The following is a 22,740-nucleotide window of genomic DNA, read 5'->3' as shown; positions in this document are numbered from 1 at the left end:
GTTGAGGTTTCTCTACAGAACACTGAAACCAGATGTCCAACAACCACAACACGATGAATGAAAATATTTAAATCTGATATGGAAGTGAAGAAAGAATGCATCAGCTTATACAATCATATTCCAGGCTTCAAATCTATTCAAGCAACAAAGTGGCAGCATCACAACAGTACCTTCCGTGTGACTAAATCATAATCGTTTTGCATAACTGTAACTGAAACAATACAGTACAAATCTTGAGCATCATCAATATGGAAACAACATGTCTGAGAACATCCCGAATAAGCTATGTGTGAAATAATAGAGCGCAGGAATAAGGTCCAGCCTTCTCCAGAATCTTAACCGATTATCGTCCATGTTCTGCAACCATATAGAAACCCGAGCTTCAAAAATAAGGTCTTCGCGGGCGGCGGAATCTGGGGAATCTCCTGCATCAACAAAAACAAACCAAAGGAAATGATCAACATTCTGCTCTTCTTGTTTTAAGAGAGTCAAATGCCGGCATAGCTGAGCAAACAAGTAAACAACTCACCCATAGCCATAAGGACTATAACCATATGGCCTCATGTAGGGGTGGCCATGGTAGGGATTGAAACCTCGACCGCGGGGTTGCTTCATCCCAGGAACGTTAGTCCTCTTTGGTGCCACCTGATGAGAAAACAAGGTAGTAATGTCAACATGCCACCATCTGCCCGATGAGTACAGGGATGGGTGCAAAATGGGTATAAAGCACCCATCGGATGTTGATGTTCTTAGTAAAAGCAAAAAATACCCCAAGATTCACACCTTGAGTTGGCGACCATGCAATTCTGATTCATTCAACTTAGTAGCTTCCTGAACAGCTTCAACTTCAACAAATTCCACATAAGCAAAACCTTTTGGTTGCCCAAACTTGTCAGTCAGGATTGTCACTCTGTTAACGGTTCCACAAGAATTGAAGTGCTGCTGCACTTCTTCTGGAGTGCATGCATAGTCAACCTGAAGTTGCAATTACACCGAAGTTGAGCGGACTTGTAATGTTACATATTTCAATAACCAAACAGCTGACAAAAAGACATATATACAATAAAACTTCGAACCTAATTTTTTGCAGACAATACATAATTCATTTGAAACAACTAATATGTCAGTGCATTAATAAGCTGTCTCTGTTCACATGGACGAAAATAGTATTGGAGTCAGCTGCTCCAAATATCATGAGAGATTAGCTGAACCAGAGTCCAGAGCTAACTAGAATTTGTAAAGATGCATCAGTTTGATTATAAAACACATGCTTTATTAACTTCCTATGTCTGTATATATGCTAAAGTTCTAAAGCTGCTCAATCAGGTTTTAGTGACACAAAGTATGTTCCAACTAGGATAATCAGCAGTCCCTCAAATTGCTTAAATGATGCTCAAAGGTGGTTACAAAGTTAACAAATTAATGAATCCACATTACCACTGGCCACTGCACAACAAAGCAAGTTCGTATCAAAATTACCAGTTCAATTTAAGGGCATCAAAAGTTAATGTTCAACAATTTTCACTAAAGTACACATCTACTATGCATCTTCCAGAATATAGCTGAACTAAATGAGTTAATGCAACATGTCAGAAACATGTGTAATGTGTTGCCCTCAAAAATGAAATACGTAGGTTGGGGTTAAAAAAATCCCCTCATCTGTCCCACGCCAAAGCACAAGTCTAAGGAACGGCCCTGTTCTCACGGGGGTACGGTGCCGCTGTGTATGGGTGGGGCAGGGGTTCGAGGGTTCTCTGGACCTGCGTGAGAAGGTTCTTCTTAATGCAATGCCCGGGGGGTGGCTTTCCCCCCGCAGGTCCAGTTTTTGTATTTACTTACACCAGCTGAAAGTTGATGGGTCCAGAGCATGATAAACATATAGGTTGTGCATTCATAAAACAAGCTAAATTACAACCAGACCAGTTACATTGTCAATATACACCATAAACATAATATACAATGACTAAAAAGCAACACAGTCCATTACTAGCACTAGACTCTAGTATATATCTATCAATACGGATATCTATCTTCTCCAATACATGACATTTTTATGGCATGATAAGGAGTGTCAATAGGGTAAAATTTCCTAGAATCCAATTGATCAAATTATTAACCACACATCAAGGAAAGTATTTGCCGTGCCTGCAATAACGGATTCATCTATCATAACACACTGAGGCAGGTTATTGATATGATTTAACAATCTACTATGTCTATACTTTATACTATGCCATGCAGTAAACATGCCAAGAAATAAAATGGATACTTTAGGGATTGTAGGGAACTAGGGACAAGAGAATATTGGAAGAAATAAAATGGATACTTTAGGGATTGTAGGGAACTAGGGACAAGAGAATATTGGAAGATCAACTAATGGATGATTAGTGACTACTGGACAGTAAGGTCCCAAATAAAAATTGCTTCAGTGTGAAAGAGGATTAATGAAATAGATAAATTGCAATAGATGTCAAGTGTAAGATAACAGGGGGAACATCTACAGAAACATATAACAATCTCAATACACTCAGCAGAAATGAGGTCAAACTTACATGCCATGGTTAATGATATCATTCCACATCAGTAACATGAATGTGCCTGACGCATTCTCTGCTGGCTACCCTGGGGGATAATTCCTAGCCTATGACATCATCTCTCTTTTTTTCATTTTTTCTATACTTTTTTTACTTTTTTCAAATCGTTTTTTCTAATTTTCCTTTCTTTTTTCAAGAACTTCTTTCTTGGATTTTTTTTCCTTTCCCCCACTAAGCTAACACTAGAACTTGTGCTGAGACTGAACCAGATGCCAAAACTTTGATAGAAAGGCTTGATGACAGCAGACTAACCTGCGACCATTGGCATTGTTCAATCAACACAAAGGAGAAAAAAATAGAAAAATATATGATAAGAATAGGACCATATGTGCACTAGTTCAATGAAATAGAATGGAACTTTTGCTAATGAACTGCAAACTAATACAATCCACATAGAAATTGGATTTCTAGTGGAGCATGGCCAAATAAACATACTATCTACTGGAAAATGACAATCAATATTTTATTAACCCCCCGCCACCCCCCACCAAATAATATCATATATCCATTGAAGTATACATAAGTCCCCTTAATTTGCTTAAAGAGGAGATAAAACTTACATTTCCAACGAATACCGACCGAGAATCCATCTCCTCTTTGTTTTCAGATGTGGTTGCACTGGGATCTACACCTACAGAAAAAGGTCAATGATTGGTTGTGTTAGAGAAATAACAAATGAATGATTACATAGTTATAATACAGCATGCAATCAAACCAAGGCTAAAAGCTTGCCGCGGATCCAAATCTTTAGGATTGCCTACAATCCTAAAAAAAATCGACCAAGTGCCCATTTTACTCTCCCAAACATGCCCCTACATGTATGGACAAGCTAAAAAGTTCAGCTAAAACACAAAGGTTAAGTTATTCAACAGAATAAAAGGCCCAATAAACAAAGAGGGGATACCGATCCAAAGTTCAAAAAGGCGCTAGGCGATTTCTAGGCGACGACCCATGGCATAGAGCCTAAGCGAGCCTAGGCGTTTCAAGGCGTTTTTCTAGGCGTTTTATACAAATACATATATTACATCTAAAAGAAAAAAAAAAGCAGAACAATGGGCTTATAGATGGGAAAAAAGGCCCATCAAAGAGTCCAGCTCAACTTTCCCCACTCCAACTCCAACCTTGTTGGTGTTTCGAGTAAACACCAACGAGTAAATTTGTGTTATTGCGCGTCTGACCCGGATGGTGTGCTAAATGGACACAAGGTTTATACTGGTTCGAGCAGAATGTCCCTACATCCAGTTCGCGGCTGCTGCTCGTGTTATTAACACCAAAAAGTTCGTAGTAGGGGTTACAAACAGGCGAGAGAGGGAAAATATCCCAAGTCACTGATGGAAAGGTCGAATGGGTGCTGAGAGCATGTTCGCTGCTCAGCTATGTGTGATGTGATGCGTGGTGTGTTGAATCGATCCCTCCCTTTAGTGGGGTGCCCTACCTTCCGTTTTATAGACCAAGGGGAAGCAGGGATTACAGATGGAAGAGAGAAGAAAAACCAAAGGCCAAGGAGGTCCTTCAAAGATGTCGGATCTTCCTTTTCCTCTGAGCGAGTCCCATTGACACGGCAGACGGTGCCAGGGATAGCTCCATGCTAGGTGCACGTCCGCTGATCCTGATAGGGCCGCGTTGGGCGTCTGTCCGCTGATAATGCCATGTTCTGGCTTTGCCAGCAAGTGGTCACGTCCCATCCCGCCCCGGCGAGCGGCGCGACGGACCAGGGTGCTGATTCACGACCCTACGGGGAGCAGACGGCGTAGTGACCGTTCGTCTGTACTGTAGATGATGCGAGTTTCCTCCTGGACCGTAGTGGTTGTCATATGCTTCCGTCAGGATCCGCGTCCGAGGGCCAATGGCGGCGCCCACAACACTGTAAGACAAATGTCGACGCCCACAACACTGTTCGGGCTCTGACATGCCTGGAACGGCTTAAAGTGCCCGTCTTGTCATATCCTGACGATACTTTCCTGCAAGATATGATCCTCAGTATTGCGGTTGACTTGAGTGCCCTGCCTTAAGGAGTAGCGCGTAGTTATGAAGGAGCAGCGCGCAGACGTCGGGCGAGGCGGAGCCGATCCTCAGACGTCGGGCGAGGCGAAAACAGCCTTCAGGAGCCAGCCAAGGTCGAGCCGACCCTCGGGGGCCGGACGAGGCGGAGCCCGCGGCCTTGGTGGCTGGATGAGGCGATGCCCAGCAAGAGGTGCAGTCGTGCTCCTGATGCTAGGACGAATCAATGTTGATAGGTATTAACTCCTCTTCGGGCACCCTAGTATTGGTCCGCGACAGTAGCCCCCGAGCCCCCGGACGATTCGAGTAGAATCGTCTGGGAGATTTTTTGATCTGCCAACGGGTGCGTGCGAGCGCACCCGGTGGGTGTAGCCCCCGAGCCTGTGGAGGAGTAGAATATTCCTTCAGAGGTTTTTTCAAAAGAGAGGATTCTGAGAGCCCTGGCCCTCTATTGTTGCCCATAGCGTGCCCTGAAGACGGTGGGTTCTCCTTCGTCGAGGTCGGACCCTTCGCGGGTGTGGCCGTGAGACTTGATGGTTTGTCAGCCGGATAGCTCAATTGGGATCCTGGTATCCCGTTCGCGGGGATCCGGCCAGGGTCAGCCCGGCCGAGACTCGATCACGGACCGAGACTCCCGTGAAGCTCGTGCGCCTGAGTTTTGGACGCTCGTAGGCCCATCCTTTGTCGTAAGGGTGCCTTGGGACGGCCGTCGAAACCGTTGATGGGTCATCCCTTGAACTCCTGGGCCCAGGCGGGCCGGAGAAACGCTTTTTGACCCGTATCCCTTTTGCTGGTAAAGAGTCCTGGTCCGTCCGGAGAGGCGAAACGTCCGGCGCGTCTTCGGAGGGAAAGGATAGGGATTACGAGCGCATATCCCGCGACGTGACGTGGTGGCAGATCGTGGCAGGCGCGGAGATCCAGACAGACGGTTGCTTTCCTCGCATTCGTCGCCCCTATAAAACCAAAGAGTTCGCCCCCCAGGGTTTCATACTTTGCCTCTTTGCCTTTGCATATACAACGTCCGCCGCCAATTGCCTAAGCTTCCCGCATCCGCGTCCTAGCCGTCGTCGAATTCGCATCCACCCACCCTAATCCTCCAATGGAGTCGTGGTGCCGCTCCGACATCACCCTCCAGCGCCTGGAGGGCCTCGTTCGCCACGGTCTTCTTTGCGCGCGGACTGCCGCCGAGGAGTGGCGGCTGCCCGGCGATAAGGATGCGTCGTCGCCGCTTGACGACTACGTCGTGTCCTTCGCTCACTTCCACGAGCGGGGAATCGCCAGCCCTGCCCACAAGTTTCTTCGGGGATTGCTGCACTACTATAAGGTAGAGCTGCAGCACCTTAATCCCAACGAAATCCAGCACATTGCGGCACTCGTCGCCCTGTGAGGGATTCCTAGGGATTAGTCCCCACTTCAACCTGTGGCGGTACTTCGCCGTCACCCTCCTGAAGAAGCGGGAGAAGAAGCAGGAGCTGAACGTGCCGATGGGATGCGCCGGCATTCAGCTCCGCAACAACCGGGTCAGCGAGTACCCGCCGATGCGTCTGTCGACCTCCAACAAGGGTTGGCATTCGCATTGCTTCCACGTCAAAAATGACGCCGCCGCTCCCTTGCCAGAGTTTACCGGGCGCCTCATCGAAGAGGTCCCGGACTCGTGGAGGAAGTGGGGAGTCCCGGAGAAAGACAAGAGAATCCAGGACCATCTCACCGTTATCCGAATCCTGAAGGAGAGGGGCGTAAAGGGGTCGGGGATCATCGGCGCCTACCACACGTGGAGGGTGGCGCCGCTGATGAGGCGCATGCTTCCCCTGCACACAATGGCGCCCGGGGCGTCACTCGACGTGACGGCGCTCGCCGAGGGAGCGCTCTCCCCCTCCGAAGTGGCGCAGCGCATTAAGGAGGCGATGGAGCCTCCGCGGGACGACACCGGCGCTATCCTCGAGTTTGTGTATCCGGTGCCGGGGCACCCCCCAATGCGGCCGGAACCAGGGTACATCGTCTTCGTATGTTTTCTTTCCTCGTGCCTCCTTTTTAATTGAACTCCCGACCTCTTGATACTGATATTGAGATAGGGGACCAGCCGAAGAGACTCGTCCTTACGGATCACCCGGTTCCGCTGCCGAAGGACCTGTCCGTGACGGCAGCCAACCGCGCCGCAGCCGAGAGGCAACGGAAGGCGAAGGAGGACGAGAGGAAGAAGCAGCAGAAGCTGCGGGCATGGGAGCGAGGGGACGACACGGACAGTGACGATGACGATGACGAGGAAGATGACGAGGTAGTTGTTGACACCGAGTCGGATGACCTTGAGAGGGAGGATACGCTGACAGGTATCCACTCGTCCTTGCAGGGACCCTTCCCGTTCCATGCAGGGGGAGGCGAGTCCGTGAGGCCGGAGGAGGTGGGCCAGATCGTAGGCCCGTCCTCAGAACTAGCAGGGTCGGGCGGAACCGCCGCCGCGCCCGAGGTTCCAGCGGAGGGGGGTGGCTTTGCCGCCGCGCCCCAATAGCCAACCGAGGCGGGCGGATCTGCCGCCGCGCCCGAGGTGCCGATGGAGGGGGTGGCTCCGTCGCCATGCCCCGGGATGCGAGGAAGGCGAGCCTCTCTACCCGGGAGCAGGGGGCGGGCTCAAAACGGCCCCACCCCGACGAGGTGGAGCAAGGACCTGGGGGTTCGTCCCCCAAACGCATCATCTGCCCAACAGCGCCGATGTAAGTCATTGACTCATCTGTTTTCTCTGTTCTTCTCTGTTTTCAGCGTGACATGCATTTTGTTTCTTGCAGCGTCCTGAGACGGGGCAACTTTTTGGCGCTGACGCCCAAGAAGGGCGTCGTCATTCAGGCGAGGCGGCGGCCGTCAGCCGACGTCGCACCCGTTTCAGGCACGAGCGGCGCCGGTGTTACTGCCTCGTCGGCCGGTCAGGCGTCGCCCACGGTGGTGCCCGTGCCCTCGGTAGGACAAGCGGACGCGGGGGTTCGAAGGACGCCCTCGGAGGTCGCTGAAGAATCGACGACGGAGGCGGTGCCGCTGCCGACGACGGGTCGGTCAGAGCTTCCGACCGTGCTCGTGGTGCCGACCCTGGCGCTCGCGACGCAGCCGGACGAGGCCCCGCCGAGGCAGGCGGAAGTGGTGGCGGCCGTGACATGCTGGCCGCGGCCGGACGCCACTGTGGCAGCGCCCGAGGCAGCGGCGCGACCAGCACGTCCGGCAGCCCAAATGACGGCTCTTTGATATGGGCCGGACGGAGGGGGACACAGCCGAGGGGTCCCCGGGCGTCGTGGCGGTGGTGGAGAGGACCAGCGGGGGGTCGCCCTTGGCCCTGGCGTCGGGAGGCAGCCGCTCGCCCGTGCGGGGCAAGCCTCTGCGCCAGTGGATAGATCCGCAAGACCCGACGTCGACACTCTTCTCGCTCGATGATGCTACCGAAAGCATAGAGCGGGAGTCAACGAGGGGATCTCGGCAGTGCTGGAAGCTCTGAACCAGGCCAGGGACGCCCTGCGCGACGTCGTCGTTCCCACTGGCCGGGTAATCATTTAATCTTGCATTTCTTCATGTATTTTTGTGTTCTAACCATCCTCTTTTTTTAGTCCCTTATCGCTCGTAGCCGGGAGAAATCCTGGTTCCTTCGCCAGCAGAAGGAGAGCTGGGACCGCCTCGTCGAAGAGGACCGACTGCGTGGGGATGTGTCCGCCCAGCTTGTTGCCGCCCAACAGAGGGTGGCCGAGCTGACTCCCCTGGACGAGGAGGCGGCCAGTCTCCGGCTGCGAGAGGCCGAGGCCCGTCGAGACGCGGAGGACGCCGAGAAGGCGTTTGAGGAACTATCAGCGAGGGCGCGGCTGGATGAGGAGGAGGTCGTCAGAGTCCGGAAGGAGCGGGACGAGCCGCTCCAAAGGGACGCCGAGACCCGCCAGCGGATCCTCGATCTTCTGGCCGAGACAGAGAAGGAGCGGGAGCTCAAGCTGAGAGCTGAGGAGAGGTTCGCAGCCCTGCAGCAGAGGGCGAACCTGGATGTCGAGGCGATTGCCCGGCTGCGCAAGGAGCGAGACGAGCTGCGCCAGACCGCGGAGAGGCTCCGCTCCGAGCGCGCCGCGGCCCGCGGGGACCACAACCAGGCCGTCCGAGAGCGCGATGAGGCACAGCAAAGGATCGGCTCCCTCCAGGCCGAGCTCGGAACCGCGGCAACCCGAAGGCTAGAGGCCGAGAGCGTCTCCGCCAGGCTGGCCATGGAGCTCACCGAGGCGCGGAGGAGCCTTCAGGCGAAGAGCGACGAGCACGATCTCCTGCGCGCTGCCCTCGGAGTGGTCTGCGACGACCTGGAGGTGGCGCGGCCGGAAGGGACTAGCTCGCTTGCGGCCCGTGCCGTAGATATCACGACGCGGATGCGCCAGCTCGAGAGGGAAGCTCTTCGCACCGGGATCACCCAAGCCTTCGCCATCGCCCGCATTCACTACGCGGACAGTATTGACTTTAGAGACAATGAGCCTTGGCTTCGCGCTTGGCTACGAAGCCTCCGAGCTGGATGAGATAGAGACGGCGGTGGCTCCTCTCGCGCGAAACCTGACGGATAAAGTTGAAGACATAGTTCTCCCCCGGAGGGGATAGTTAGTCAAATAGATTAGATGAGCTTTATTGTAACCTGTGAACAAGTGCCAATCCTTATATATCATAAAAACAATTTCTGTCATTTTATTTTGTTTGATTGAATTTGTTTCCTTCCCTTTTTGTATGCGAAAAGAGAAGACTCACGTATTCAGACCCTTCCATTCGTTAAGACCGTAGGTCCCGAGGTGTAAGGGGAGAACTTCGATCACGCTGGTGAGCAAAGACATCGTAGCCACCGAGGCGTAGGTGTTTTTGCAGTCCAACCAGACATGATCAATTATTCGTTTCCGCAAACTTTGCCGCTAGGCTTAGCGTGAGGAAGAGGTCTGACACGGCGACTGTTTCAGAAAAGGTGTACCTATATCTTTATCAGCCTCCGAGTGAGATCCGACCCCTTGCCGTTACTGGGGTCGGATGTCACTGAAAATCGAGGGGAGGATAGCGAAACTTAGGAGAATGCATCTCTTGTATTCGCACGTACCTCCCCCTAGGACCTTAGCTATCATTCTGCTACCGTACGTTAGGTCTCCTTGCAAGTCCATCCTTCCTCGAGCCCCCGCGCGTGGCGGAGATTCGGTCAAGGGTCGGCTCGTTTTTGTGACTGTCGCCCCGTCCACGGTTTCCGCAACTGGAGGGTTGAGTTAATGTTACTTGCCTCGGTGGCTCAAGTGACGTGCTCGATGAGCTCGCTAACGGGCATGTTCGAACGGAATCCGATCCCGTCGCTTGTGACGGGGTCGGCAAAGCCCTCGCGTGGCATTCCGTTGCTCCTTAACCCGCCTTTCAACAGATTCCCCCTCAATGTGGATTCTATGGGCTCGGCTAGAGGATAAGATCGAACGAGAAGGTTGAGATGACCTTGTCCGCTTCTAAGCGGGACGGGCACAGGCCGGTGAGGCTCATCTGTATTTTCCCCCCTAGCTCTTTGTTCGACACGAGGCGGCCTCGGGCCCTTCGCGAGCCCGCCTTCGACCCTCGGTCTTTCGATCTAGGATCGGACGGCTCGAGCCCCCGAGCCCCGTGGGGTTCGGTAGGGGTCGGCCGTGATTCATGCGTCACCCCATCCTCGGTGTCCGCAACCAGAGGGGCTGAGCTAACGACACTTGCCTCGACGGCTCGAGTGTCGCGCTCGGCGAGCTCGCTAACTAGCATGTTCGAACAGAATTCGGTTCCGTCGCTTGTGACGGGGTCGACAAAACCCTTGTGTGACATTCCGTTGCTCCTTAACCCGCCTTCTAACAGATTCCCCCTCAATGGGGATTCTATGGGCTCAGCTAGAGGCTAGGATCGAACCAGAAGGTTGAGATGACCTTGTCCGCTTCAAAGCGGGACGGGCACAGGCCGCTAAGGCTCATCTGTGTTTTCCCCCCTGACTCTTTGTTCGACACGAGGCGGCCTCGGGCCCTCCGCGAGCCTGTCTTCGACCCTCGGTTTTTCGATCTAGGATCGGGCGGCTCGAGCCCCCGAGCCCCGTGGGGTTCGATAGGGGTCGACCGTGATTCATGCGTCACCCCATCCTCGGTTTCCGCAACCGAAGGGGCTGAGCTAACGACACTTGCCTCGACGGCTCGAGTGTCGCACTCGGCGAGCTTGCTAACGGGCATGTTCGAGTGGAATCCGGGTCCGTCATTCGCTGACGGGGTCGGTAGAGCCCTCATGTGGCATTCCACTACTTCTTAATCCGCCTCCCGGCAGATGCCCGAGCCGTTCGCTAGGCTCGGGTGGCCCGTTGGCCTCTCCTCGATAGAGATTCTGTGGGCTTGGCTCGAGGCTAGAATCGAATGAGAAAGGTCGAGATATCCCTGTCCGCTTCTGAGCGGGGTCGGGCAAGGCCGCTAGGGTTCATCTCGGTTTTTCTCCCCTGGCTCTGTTTGACATGAGGCGGCCTCGAGCTCTTCGCGGGCCGGCCTTCGAACCTCGGTCGGTTGCCGCTCATATCGAATGAGACGACTACCGCTTCATGACGCGATGCGAAGCGTTGTGATGCAGCAATCGCATATTCGATGCTTGGATGTATGAGATAAGTGTATGAATGATTATATAAAGAAATAGCGGGGGTCGATAATGTTACCTCGATGGCACGAGTGCCGGGTTCTGGGAGTTCTTACCGGATATGTCCGTGCGGGGGGCCGGGTCCGACGTTCGTGGCGGAACCAGTGTAACCTGCATGAGCCTCCCATTCTTCCGTATCTGTCATTCGGCAACGGCCCGAGCCGTTCGATCGATTTGAGCGACCTGACAGCCTCTCCTTGATGGAGATTCCATAGGTAGGCCCCTCCAAATCCTTCCCGAGAAGGTGGAGGTTAAGGATTGGAGTGCGGAGACAAGGACTCTGATCGCGCTGGTGGATAAAAAACGTTGTAGCCACTGGGGCGTAGGGTCCTAGCGGTCCGACCAGGCTTACTCAAAGTTTGCGCCCGCACACCGTGCCTCCAATTTTTTAAACGTGAAGGGCCAGGCAAAGAGAATGTCTAGCGAACAAACACCCTCGCCAGCCCCCAAGCAATTCCCGACCCTCTGTCGTTGCTGGGGTCGGAGGCTCGGTAATGAAATTGGTATGTACAGTGAGGATGCTTATCTTTCGGTAGCGGTCTTGAGCCGTCTGATCAACCTGGGCACCGGTTTTACCTCGAGGGTAAGAGTGATGGGTTCGGAAAGCCTCCCCCGGATATGAGCGTGATCCTGTCTGCTCCTTATCCGCTTCTCATTGGTGGCCAAGCCGTCCGATCGACTCGCGTTACCTATCGAGACAAGATTTCCCTGCTGAAATAGAGGATGAGAGCGTCCCGCGCAAGAATTTAGTTAGACAAATAAGCCAAGCGTCGAATTTGTGCAAAATGAACAAGCTCTTCGTTATAGTAAACTGCCTTTTAGCTCTTATCTCTTGTTGTAAAAGAGGTTTAGTGCATTCCGATCCTTCCCATAGTTAAGGTCATAAAAGCTCGGAGTGCGGGAAGCCAATTCTGATTACGATGGTGAGCAAAGACACCGTAGCCGCTGGGACGTAGGTATCCCGCAGTCCGACCAGTTATACTCAGAGCTTGTTCCCGTAAACCTAGCTCCTAAGTCCAAACGTAAAAAGAGGGGCAGGCACAGAAAATGTTTGCAGGATAAATGTACTCATATCATCCCCCGAGTGAGGCCCGACCCCTTGCCGTTGCTGGAGTCAAATGTCACGAAGGATTGGGGAGTTTTGATAACGAAACTGATAAGGAAAAGTGTGCATTTATTAGGGGTAAAAGCGATGTAGCTGCTCGATGTTCCAGGCATTGGTGAAGATTTCGCCGTCGATGTTCTTGAGCTTGTAGGTGCCTGGACGGAGCACCTCCGCAACTACGTACGGTCCCTCCCACGGCGGGGAGAGCTTGTGGCGGTCCTTGTTGCTCTGTACGAGACGGAGGACTAGGTACCCGACGTTGAAGGCTCGGCCCCGCACTCATCGGTTGTGGTACCGTCGCAACGCCTGTTGGTACTTGGCCGAGCGGAGGAGGGCGACGTCGCGCGCTTCGTCCAGCTAGTCCATGGCGTCCTCGTGGGATGCCTCGGCTCCCTGTTCGTCGTATGCCCTGATCCTTGGCGCTCCATAGTCGAGGTCATTTGGGAGGACGGCCTCAGAACCGTAGACCTTGAAGAAGAGTGTGTAGTCGGTGGCTCGACTGGGGGTTGTTCGGCGACCCAGCGTGGGCCGAATTTGTTCAACCGGTTGAAGATCCTAGGCTTGAGGCCCTGTAGGACTATGCCGTTTGCACGTTCTACCTGCCCGTTCGTCCGGGGGTGCGCTACGGAGGCCCAGTCGACGCGGATGTGATGTTCATCGCAAAATCAGAGGAATTTCTTGCCAGTGAACTGCGTGCCGTTGTCCGTGATGATGGAGTTCGAGACTCCGAAGCGATGGGCGATGTCGAGGAAGAACAGTACACCTTGCTCGGATTTGATCGTGGAAATCGATCGAGCTTCTATCCACTTTGTAAACTTGTCTATGGTGACAAACAAGTGGGTGTAGCCCCCGGGCGCTTTTTTGAGTGGTCCAACCAGATCGAGTTCCAAACTGCGAACGGCCAGGTGATGGGGATCGTCTAGAGTGCTTGGGCCGATAGGTGAGTCTGCCGAGCGTAGTACTGGCACCCTGCGCAGATGCGTACGATTTGCTCGGCATCGGCTACCGCGGTAGGCCAGTAGAAGCCCTGTCGGAACGCGTTTCCGACCAGGGTTATAGGCGTGGCATGGTGACCGCAGATCCCACCGTGGATATCGCTCAGCAAACGCTTCCCCAGTTCGAAGGGAATGCAGCGCTGCAGGATCCCGATGTGGCTTCGCTTGTAGAGTTCGCCCTCCACAAGAACAAAGGACTTGGCGCGACGTGCGAGCCGCCGAGCCTCCGTCCAGTCCGTCAGTAGTCACGGAGGCGGTAGTCGAGGTAGAGCATCCTCCAGTCGACCAGAGGGCCGGGCTCTGTTGCTGGGTCCTCTTCGAGCTCCATGACTTCGAGGCCGGATGTAGCCGACGGTTGGTCAGCCCCCGGGCTAGGATTGGACGGACCGTCACCGCCTTGTTCTAACCCCTCATAGCGAACCGAGGGCTTGTGCTGGTCGCTGGCGAAGACGCCCGTTGGTACCGGCTCTCGGCCGGATGCTACTTTTGCAAGCGCATCGGCGGCCTCGTTGAGACGCCTGGGGATATGATTGAGCTCGTGGCCGTCGAACTTGTCCTCCAACCGGCGGACTTCTCGGCAGTATGCGGCCATCTTAGCGTCGTGGCAGCTTGACTCCTTCATGACTTGGTCGACGACCAGTTGGGAATCTCCTCGAACGTCGAGACGTCGAATGCCCAATTCGACGGCAATGAGTAGGCCGTTGATGAGCGCCTCGTATTCGGCTACGTTGTTGGAGGAGAAATGGAGACGGACCATGTACCTCATGCGTATCCCGAGGGGCGACACGAAGACCAGCCCTGCGCCGACGCCCTTCTTCATCAACGATCCGTCGAAGTACATCGGCCAGTACTTTTGATCGACGACCGCCGGTGGCATTTGGACCACGGTCCATTCCGTGACGAAATCAGCCAACACGGACTATGGCCGTTCAGGAGGCATACGTAATGCCCTGACCCATCAGCTCGAGTGCCCATTTCGCGGTCCTTCCCGTGACATCCTGATTTTGGACGACCTCACCGAGGAGGAAGGACATCACGACCGTCACCGGATGTGACTCGAAGTAGTAGCGTAACTTCCTCTTGGTGATGAGGACGGCATACAGAAGCTTCTGGATTTGGGGGTAGCAGGTCTATGAGTCGGATAGGACCTCGTTGATGAAGTACACAGGGCGCTGTACTTTGAGGGCGTGCCCCTCTTCTTCCCGCTCCACTACTAGGGCGACGGTAATCACTTGCGTGGTGGCCGCAATGTAGAGTAGGAGGGGTTCTCCATCGATAGGAGGAACCAGGATCAGGGCCTTCGTCAGAAGCCACTTGACCATGTCAAGTGCATCCTGGGCCTCAGACGTCCATTCGAAGTGGTCGGCCTTCTTCAGAAGTCGATAAAGGGGGAAACCTCGTTCGCCGAGGCGTGAGATAAAGCGGCTGAGTGCGGCAAGGCACCCTGTAACTCGCTGTACTCCCTTTATGTTCTGAATCGGGCCCATCCTAGTGATGGCTGAGATTTTCTCCGGGTTGGCCTCGATGCCACGCTCAGAAACGATGAAACCAAGCAACATGCCCCTCGGAACCCCGAAGGCGCACTTATTGGGATTGAGTTTGATGCCGTTTGCTCGAAGTTTTGCAAAGGTCTGCTCAAGATCGGCTACGAGATAGTCAGCCCGTTTGGACTTGACCACGATGTCGTCAACGTAGGCCTCAACGGTCCGCCCAATGAGGTCCCCGAAACACTTGAGCATACAACGCTGGTATGTGGCCCCAACGTTCTTCAGACCGTACGACATTGTGACGTAGCAGAACGATCCGAAGGGGGTAATGAAAGATGTTGCGAGCTGGTCGGACTCTTTCATCGCGATTTGATGGTACCCGAAGTACGCATCAAGGAAACAGAGGGTTTCGCACCCCGAGATGGAGTCAACTATTTGGTCTATGCATGGCAAACGAAATGGATTCTTTGGACATGCTTTGTTAAGACCTGTGTAGTCAACACACATCCTCCATTTCCCACTCTTCTTTCGTACAAGAACGTGATTGGCTAACCACTCTGGGTGGTACACTTCCTTCATGAATCCGACCGCCAGAAGCTTTGCGATCTCCTCGCCGATGGTCCTGCGTTTCTCCTCGTCGAAGCGACGCAGGCGTTGTTTTGCCGGCTTGGAGCCTAGGCAGACCTTCAAGGCGTGCTCGGCGACTTTCCTCGGAATGTCTAGCATATCCAAGGGTTTCCACGTAAAGATGTCTCTGTTGGCGCAGAGGAAGCCGACGAGCGCCTTCCTATTCAGAGAAAAGCGTGGTACCAATGCGCACCGTTTTGCCCTTGGTGCTCCCGGGGTCTACGAGGACCTCCTTGGAGCCCTCCACTGGCTTGAAGGACCCGGTCGATCACTTTGGGTCGGGTGCTTCTTCGGCGACCTCCTTCCTGAGACGCGAGCTCTGCAGAGGCGACGATTGCTGCGATGTGATCGCAACACTCAACCTCGCACTCGTAGGCGCGCTGAAAGGAGGTGTCGACGGTGATGATCCCGCCTGGGCCCGGCACCTTTAGTTTGAGGTAGGTATAGTTGGGGACGGCCATGAGCTTCGCGTAGCATGGTCGTCCCAGGATGGTGTGGTAGGTTCCGTGGAACCGAGCCACTTCAAAGGTGAGGGTCTCTATCCTATAGTTGGACGGACCACCGAATGTGACGGGAAGATCGAGTGCCCAAGTGGCAAGGCCTGCTTTCCAAGCACGACACCGTGGAAAGGCGCTCCGATCGGCCGGACGCGCGCTCGGTCGATGCCCATGGCATTGAGCCCCTCGACGTACAGGATATTGAGGCCGCTGCCCCATCCATCAGTACCTTAGTGAGGCACTTCGTACAGACGATCGGGTCGACCACGAGCGGATATCTCCCTGGTTGCGGGACGCTCTCCGGGTGGTCGGTCCGGTCGAAGGTTATGGCGGATTCTGACCACCGGAGGAAGGCAGGTGTGGCCAGTTCGGTCGCATAGACCTCGTGACGTGCGATCTTCTGGCGACGCTTGGAGTCGTAGGCCTCCGATCCTCCGAAGATCATGAGGCAGCCATCCGGTGTTGGAAAGCCGTCGTCCTTCTCCTCGGCGTCGTCCGCGGTGGGGTCAGGGTCTTTTCCGTGCTCCCCTTTGTTGGAGCCTCCGGACAAGAACCGCCGCATGAGGCTGCCTTGTACAGATGCTTGACCGGAAAAACATGGTTTGGGCATGGCCCCTTGAATAGTTTTTCGAAATGGTTCGGAGTGCCCTCCGCGGGCTTCTGACCACCCCTCCGGTCAGCGGCGGCCACGAGCGAGCCCTCGCGCCGTTGCTTCTTGTTCTTTTTGGCAGGACGATTGGAGGTGCCTTCGCCAGCGTCCTCATCTCGCCTCACCTTGCCATTGAGACGATCGAAGATGGCTCTGACCGCTTCTTCGTCCGAGGCGTGGCTGGTGGCGATGTCCAGGAGTTCCTTGGTGATTCGCGGGCCCTTACATCCCAGCTTGTGAACAAGACTCGCAGGTGGTCCCGGACAGGAAAGCTCCTATAACGTCGACGTCGGCGACGTTAGGGAGCTTGTTGCATTGCCGGGAGAAGCGTCGGATGTACCCATGGAGGGTTTCTCTGGCCTTCTGCCGACAGTTCTTGAGGTCCCACGGGTTTCCAGGACGCTTGTATGTGCCCTTGAAGTTTCCACGAAGATCTCCTTCAGGTTCGCCCAACTTTGGATTTTGTTGGACAGAAGGTGTTCCAACCAAGTTCTTGCCGAATCGGCCAAGAACAATGGAAGGTTGCGGATAATGAAGTCGTTATTATCCGCATCACCGGCTTGGCAGGCAAGCCGATAGTCTTCGAACCATAGTCCGAGGTTTGTTTCCCCAGAGTACTTCGGGATATTGGTTGGTGGTCGGTACCTTGACGGGAAGGCAGCGTTGAGGATGTGTCGGCCGAAGGCCTGAGGCCCCGATAGGCCGGAGCTCGGGCTTCGGTCCTCGCCGTTGTCGTAGCGTCCGCCACGACGAGGGTGATAGCCGCGTCTGGCTCCCTCTCTCGGGTCGTCGTAGGCGCGTCTGCGGGCATCGAGGGTGTTGCGAGCGTCCCAGTTGCGGCCGAGACGCTGACGCACCGAGACCGCGGTGTGCTGCCTACTTCCTTGTGGTTCCTGGTGGACCGACGTGTCCCGCCCGGGACGCTCCGAGGGCGTGCGCTGGCTAGCGTCGAGCTCGCGTCGCCAAGACAACGAGCTTTCGGCCTGCTGCGCCACCACACAATCGAGCATCATGCGAATCTTGTGGTGGGCCTGACGATCCTCAGGCATCGCAGCCTCTGGAAGGCCATGGAGCAAGCCGCCACGGCGGCGATGTTCTGGCTCACCCGGGCAAAGAGAGGGAGGGTTTCATCGTCGGCGATGATCCTCCGATTCACATCGCGGGCCATGGCGCGGGCGCGCCCACCGTCTCCGCGACGCTCGAGCTCCACGCATTCCTGCTCGAGCTGGAGTTGCGCTTCCTCGATCCCTCGATGTCGGGCTTTCAGCTGCTCCACCGGCATGCGTGTCGGGGCCGCTGTCTCCCTCTCGGCCTCGTCGTCGAGGTCGTTTGTTGGGGTAGCCTCCCCCTCATGGACGCTTTCGACGTGCCCCTCTAAGGTACCCGTCATGAAGCATTCACGAGAGGGGTGATGGCTTCCCCTGCTAGAGTCAGAGCCAGAGGGCGACTATAGCTCCTCTGCCAGGAGGTCATGGAAACATTTCACGACGTGTTCGATCACCCCCACGAATTCGTCGTTCGTGGGAGGTGGGACCATGCGTTGTGCCACAAGGTGGCTAACGGTCGCCGCGGCGTTGCGCAGACCGAACGGAAGCACTGTCGGGGCGCTCCGTATGAGGTGTTCCGGAGAGGGGTTCCCCTCCAGCGAGCCACGCCATGACGTTGGCGTCAGAGAAGGCGAGGCGGCGCGAGTCCTCCCTGGACGGTTGGGGTCCCAGGGAGACGCCGAGCTAGCGCTCAAGCCTCCTGTAGTCGACGCCGATGGAGGGGAGAGGTTGGATGGCGGCGTGAGCCAATGCCAACTCTCCTCCCACCGTGATGATGAATTCCAGGGCCCTGAAGCGCACGTGTGCGCCCAGGACCAAGCAGATACCGTGGCTAGCCATCCGTGGCCTAATGTTAATGTCGGATCACGCAAAGGTCCCCTACCCGGCGCGCCAACTGTCGGTGTTTCGAGTAAACACAACGAGTAAATTTGTGTTATTGCGCGTCTGACCCGGATGGTGTGCTAAATGGACACAAGGTTTATACTGGTTCGGGCAGAATGTCCCTACATTCAGTTCGCGGTTGCTGCTCGTGTTATTAGCACCAAAAAGTTCGTAGTAGGGGTTACAAACGGCGAGAGGGAAAAGGTCCCAAGTCTCTGATGGAAAGGTCGAATGGGTGCTGAGAGCTTGGTCGCTGCTCAGCTACGTATGATGTGATGCGTGTTGTGTTGAATCGAACCCTCCCTTTAGTGGGGTGCCCTACCGTTCGTTTTATAGACCAAAGGAAAGCAGAGATTTCAGATGGGAGAGAGAAGAAAAACCAGAAGCCAAGGAGGTCCTTCGAAGATGTCGGGTCTTCCTTTTCCTCTGAGCGAGTCCCGTTGACACGGCAGACGGTGCCAGGGATAGCTCCATGCTGGGTGCACGTCCGCTGATCCTGATAGGGCCGCGTTGGGCGTCTGTCCGCTGATAATGCCATGTTCTGGCTTTGTCAGCAAGTGGTCACATCCCATCCCGCCCCAGCGGGCGGCGCGACGAACCAGGGTGCTAATCCGTGACCCTACGGGGAGCAAACAACACAGTGATCGTTCGTCTGTACTGTAGATGATGCGAGTTTCCTCCTGGACCGTAGTGGTTGTCGTATGCTTCCGTCAGGATCCGCGTCCGAGGCAAATGGCGGCGCCCACAGCACTGTAAGACAAATGTCGGCGCCCACAACACTGTTCGGGCTCTGACATGCCTGGAAGGGTTTAAAGCTCCTGACGGTACTTTCATGCAGGCGTGCAGGATATGGTCCTCGGTATTGCGGTTGACTTGAGTGCCCTGCCTTATCTGTGTGCGTAGTTATGAAGGAGCAGCGCGCAGACGTCAGGCGAGGCGGAGCCAGCCCCTAGACGTCGGGCGACGTGGAGCCAGCCCAGCCCTCAGACGTCGGGCGAGGCGAAGCAGGCCCTCAGACGTCGGGCGAGGCGGAAACAGCCCTAAGACGTCAGGCGAGGCGGAGCCAGCCCTCAGGAGCCAGCCAAGGTCGAGCCGACCCTCGGGGGCCGGACGAGGCGAAGCCTGCGGCCTTGGTGGCTGGATGAGGCGATGCCCAGCAAGAGGTGCAGTCGTGCTCCTGATGCTAGGACGAATCAATGTTGATAGGTATTAACTCCTCTTCGGGCACCTTAGTATTGGTCCCCGACAAACCTTATCTGCTGGCTCCTCCCAATTCCAGCCACACGTTCGTCGCTGCCGCCTCTGCTCGCGCTCGTAGCTCGTCGCGCGCCTCCTCTGCCTCCACCCGCCGGCCGTGCTCGTCGCCCGGCACCTCTCTCCTCCCGGTCGCGCTCGTTGCCAGGCGCCTCTGCCTCTCCTCCTGGCCACCGCCCGCCGCCTCCTGGCAGCGCCTGCGCCCCTTCCCCCCTTCCTGGCCGCGCTCGACGCCTCCGCTGGCACCCGCCATCACTCAGCGGCTTTGGATCTGGTGGGGACGCCGCCTAACCTCCGCATACCCCCTTAGGCGAGGCGGTGACCCTCCGCCTAGCGTTGAAGCGCGCCCAGGCGAGCGTCTAACAGCGCCTTTTTGAACTTTGTACCGATCACAAACTAAGCTTTCCAGCTCCTAGGATACAGGGTGACAACGATAACATAGTGGGTTTCACACTGGGTGTAGTTGAACATGACAGAAACAGAGGATAGGAAAGAGAGATGTAGGCCATAATCACCCATCCCACACCAAATCTACCAAAACAAACTACTACCCCAACCTGTAATAGCATTACCTGTACGATTGCGAATCAAAATCAGGTGCTGCACTTACATCCACAGTTCAACACAGCAACTAATCATCGTAAGCAACTAGTCCAATCTAAAGAACAACCAAATGGCTTCTATTGCAATCAGCAAACACTCATTGATAAAAGATGCAAGTTAATTAAAACAAATTTCCCAACCACCCTACTATAGACGAACTCACGAACAATTGTAGTGTCGACACATCAACAGAAACAGTGACCACAGCACATCATATAGCTTCAAGATCCAACTCGAATTCCCAACTACTGCTAAGTAGCTGCAAGCCAACGCAAATGTTTTGCGCAACGACCCTACTTGAGATACAGATCTCTAATAACTAACACGGAAAAGCTGCGCGCACGGGATAGAGGGGATTCCGAACCTTGCATCTCCTTGGCGACCTTGGCCTGCATCTCGCGGAGCGCGGCGGCCTCCTCCTCCATCTCCTTGAGCCGGCGCTTCATCTCGTCGAGCTCCTGCAGCTGCGCACGCGACGGGATCAGTACCGCCGCTAGGGTTTGGGCGACGAAGAAGCGGCGGCGGCGGGAGGTGAAGGGGTGCCGAGCGGTACCTTGGTGGCGTCGTCGCCGGCGGCCATGTCGACGTCCTCGCCGTCGACGGGGATCTCCTGGCCGTACACCTCGTGCTCCTCGTCCTCCATGGCCGCAGGGCGCCGCGTGCTAACCTCGGCTGCTAGGGGTGACCAGATGCGGTCCGCGAATCCGGTTTCGGTCGGGATAGCCGATTAGGGAAAGGACTGGGCCTGGCAGGTTTATATATATAGGCTTAGGTAGCGTGTCGGACCAGGATGGGATGGTGCTGGGGTGTAGTTGGGCTTTCTTGGCCCATCACGTTCTTCAGTCAGTTTCTCGATCTGTTTGGGCTCGTCTTCAGGCCCGGAAATGTTGGCTGTAGCTAGAGGCCGCAATTGCGAAGGACTCCTGACAGTACCATACTCATTTTTCCTCTACAGAGTCTGCATGACTCGTGTGTTATAATAATAACACTCCTACAACTAAAAAGAATAAAAGTAAAACTATTTTTACTTTTTTTTTATCGCTCCTCCCTTCCGGCCATGTGATACCCCGCGCGATAGAAAAAGAAATTGTCATTCCTGCGATCGCCGCCTGCTTTGAAGAAAACAAATCTATCACTTAAGGCCACATGCATGAAAGAAAAACAATAATCATATATGCAGGTTATACATGGTGAGACTGATGAATCTTCTGCAATTTTCTAAACGAATATTCCCACCATTAGTATATAGATCCATTCCCCTGCGTTTCTTCGTGCTCCCATTAGCATATAATATGAAAGTATTGTTGTGTTCATCACGACTTCTAGTTAACTACTCCCATTAGCATATACTTTCTGTGCCCCAAAATATAAGTCGTTATGGGATACATGCAGATCAAACTTTCTCAACTTTGACTAGGTTTGTAAAAAATACGTGCAACATTTATATCTTCAAATAAGTTTATTATAAAAATATATTCAATGGTCTATGTAATTATACTAATTATGTATTATAAATATTAATATTTTACAACTAAAAAGAACAAAAGTAAGACTATTTTTTATGTGACTTTTTTTTGGGTCGCTCTTCTCTTCTGGCCGTGCAATACTCCGCACGATAGAAAAAGAAACTATCATCCCTGCGATTGCTGCCTGCTTTGAAAGAAACAAATTGATCACCTGAGGCCATATGCATGGAAGAAAAACAATAATCATTCATGCAAGTTATACATGGTGAGACAGATGAATCTTCTGCAATTTCCTAAACGAATATTCCCACCATTAATATATAGGTCCATTCCCCTGCGTTTCTTCGTGCTCCCATTAACATATAATATAAAAGTATTGTTGTGTTCATTACGACTTTCAGTTGACTACTCCCATTAGTATATACTTCCTCTGCCTCAAAATATAAGTTGTTATGGGATACGTGCAGATCAAACTTTCTCAACTTTGACTAGATTTATAAAAAATACGTGTAACATTTATATCTTCAAATAAATTTATTATAAAAATATATTCAATGGTCTATGTAATGATACTAATTATTTATTATAAATATTAATATTCTTTTATATATAATTGGTCGAAGTTAAAAAAAAGTTAACTTCTCGGGAAGCGAGAATAAATTTTATTTTGGGACAGAGGGAGTATATGAAAGCAGTGTTGAAAATATTTTAACAATCAAGTTCGTCTCTGTCTGATTGGTAAGCTTAGACATCACAATGGCATCAAAAATTTCGACTCTCATGAACACCCTCATAGATCAGTGTAAAGCATCACAATCCTACAGCATACACAAATAGCTACCTTAAAGTTATGATATTTTCAAATGGTGGACAATAAAGACCA

At 53.6% G+C, this 22,740-nt stretch overlaps 1 protein-coding gene across 1 annotated transcript; it reads right to left on the bottom strand.

The window, feature by feature from the left end:
* Positions 1 to 85: 85 nt before the first annotated feature.
* On the bottom strand, positions 86 to 21,110 carry LOC136520364 (polyadenylate-binding protein 2-like). Its single transcript, XM_066513836.1, has 6 exons — positions 20,945 to 21,110; positions 20,756 to 20,855; positions 3,155 to 3,225; positions 784 to 975; positions 530 to 645; positions 86 to 425 (listed from the first exon to the last, which is right to left on the bottom strand). The coding sequence occupies exons 1-6, from the start codon at positions 21,032 to 21,034 to the stop codon at positions 383 to 385; spliced, it is 612 nt and encodes a 203-aa protein (XP_066369933.1). The 5' UTR covers positions 21,035 to 21,110; the 3' UTR covers positions 86 to 382.
* Positions 21,111 to 22,740: the final 1,630 nt, after the last annotated feature.

Source organism: Miscanthus floridulus, chromosome 18 (genome assembly GCF_019320115.1).
Source record: "Miscanthus floridulus cultivar M001 chromosome 18, ASM1932011v1, whole genome shotgun sequence".
Taxonomy (NCBI): domain Eukaryota; kingdom Viridiplantae; phylum Streptophyta; class Magnoliopsida; order Poales; family Poaceae; genus Miscanthus; species Miscanthus floridulus.
This window is presented reverse-complemented; position numbering and strand designations above follow the sequence as displayed.

Bases quoted from the DNA above. Each gene is read 5' to 3' on its own strand.
- LOC136520364 (XM_066513836.1), bottom strand. From the start codon at position 21,034: ATGGAGGACGAGGAGCACGAGGTGTACGGCCAGGAGATCCCCGTCGAC. The intron at 20,856-20,944 runs GTACCGCTCGGC...TCGCGTGCGCAG, and splicing joins CCGGCGACGACGCCACCAAG to CTGCAGGAGCTCGACGAGAT. The intron at 426-529 runs GTGAGTTGTTTA...TTGTTGATGCAG, and splicing joins TATAGTCCTTATGGCTATGG to GAGATTCCCCAGATTCCGCC.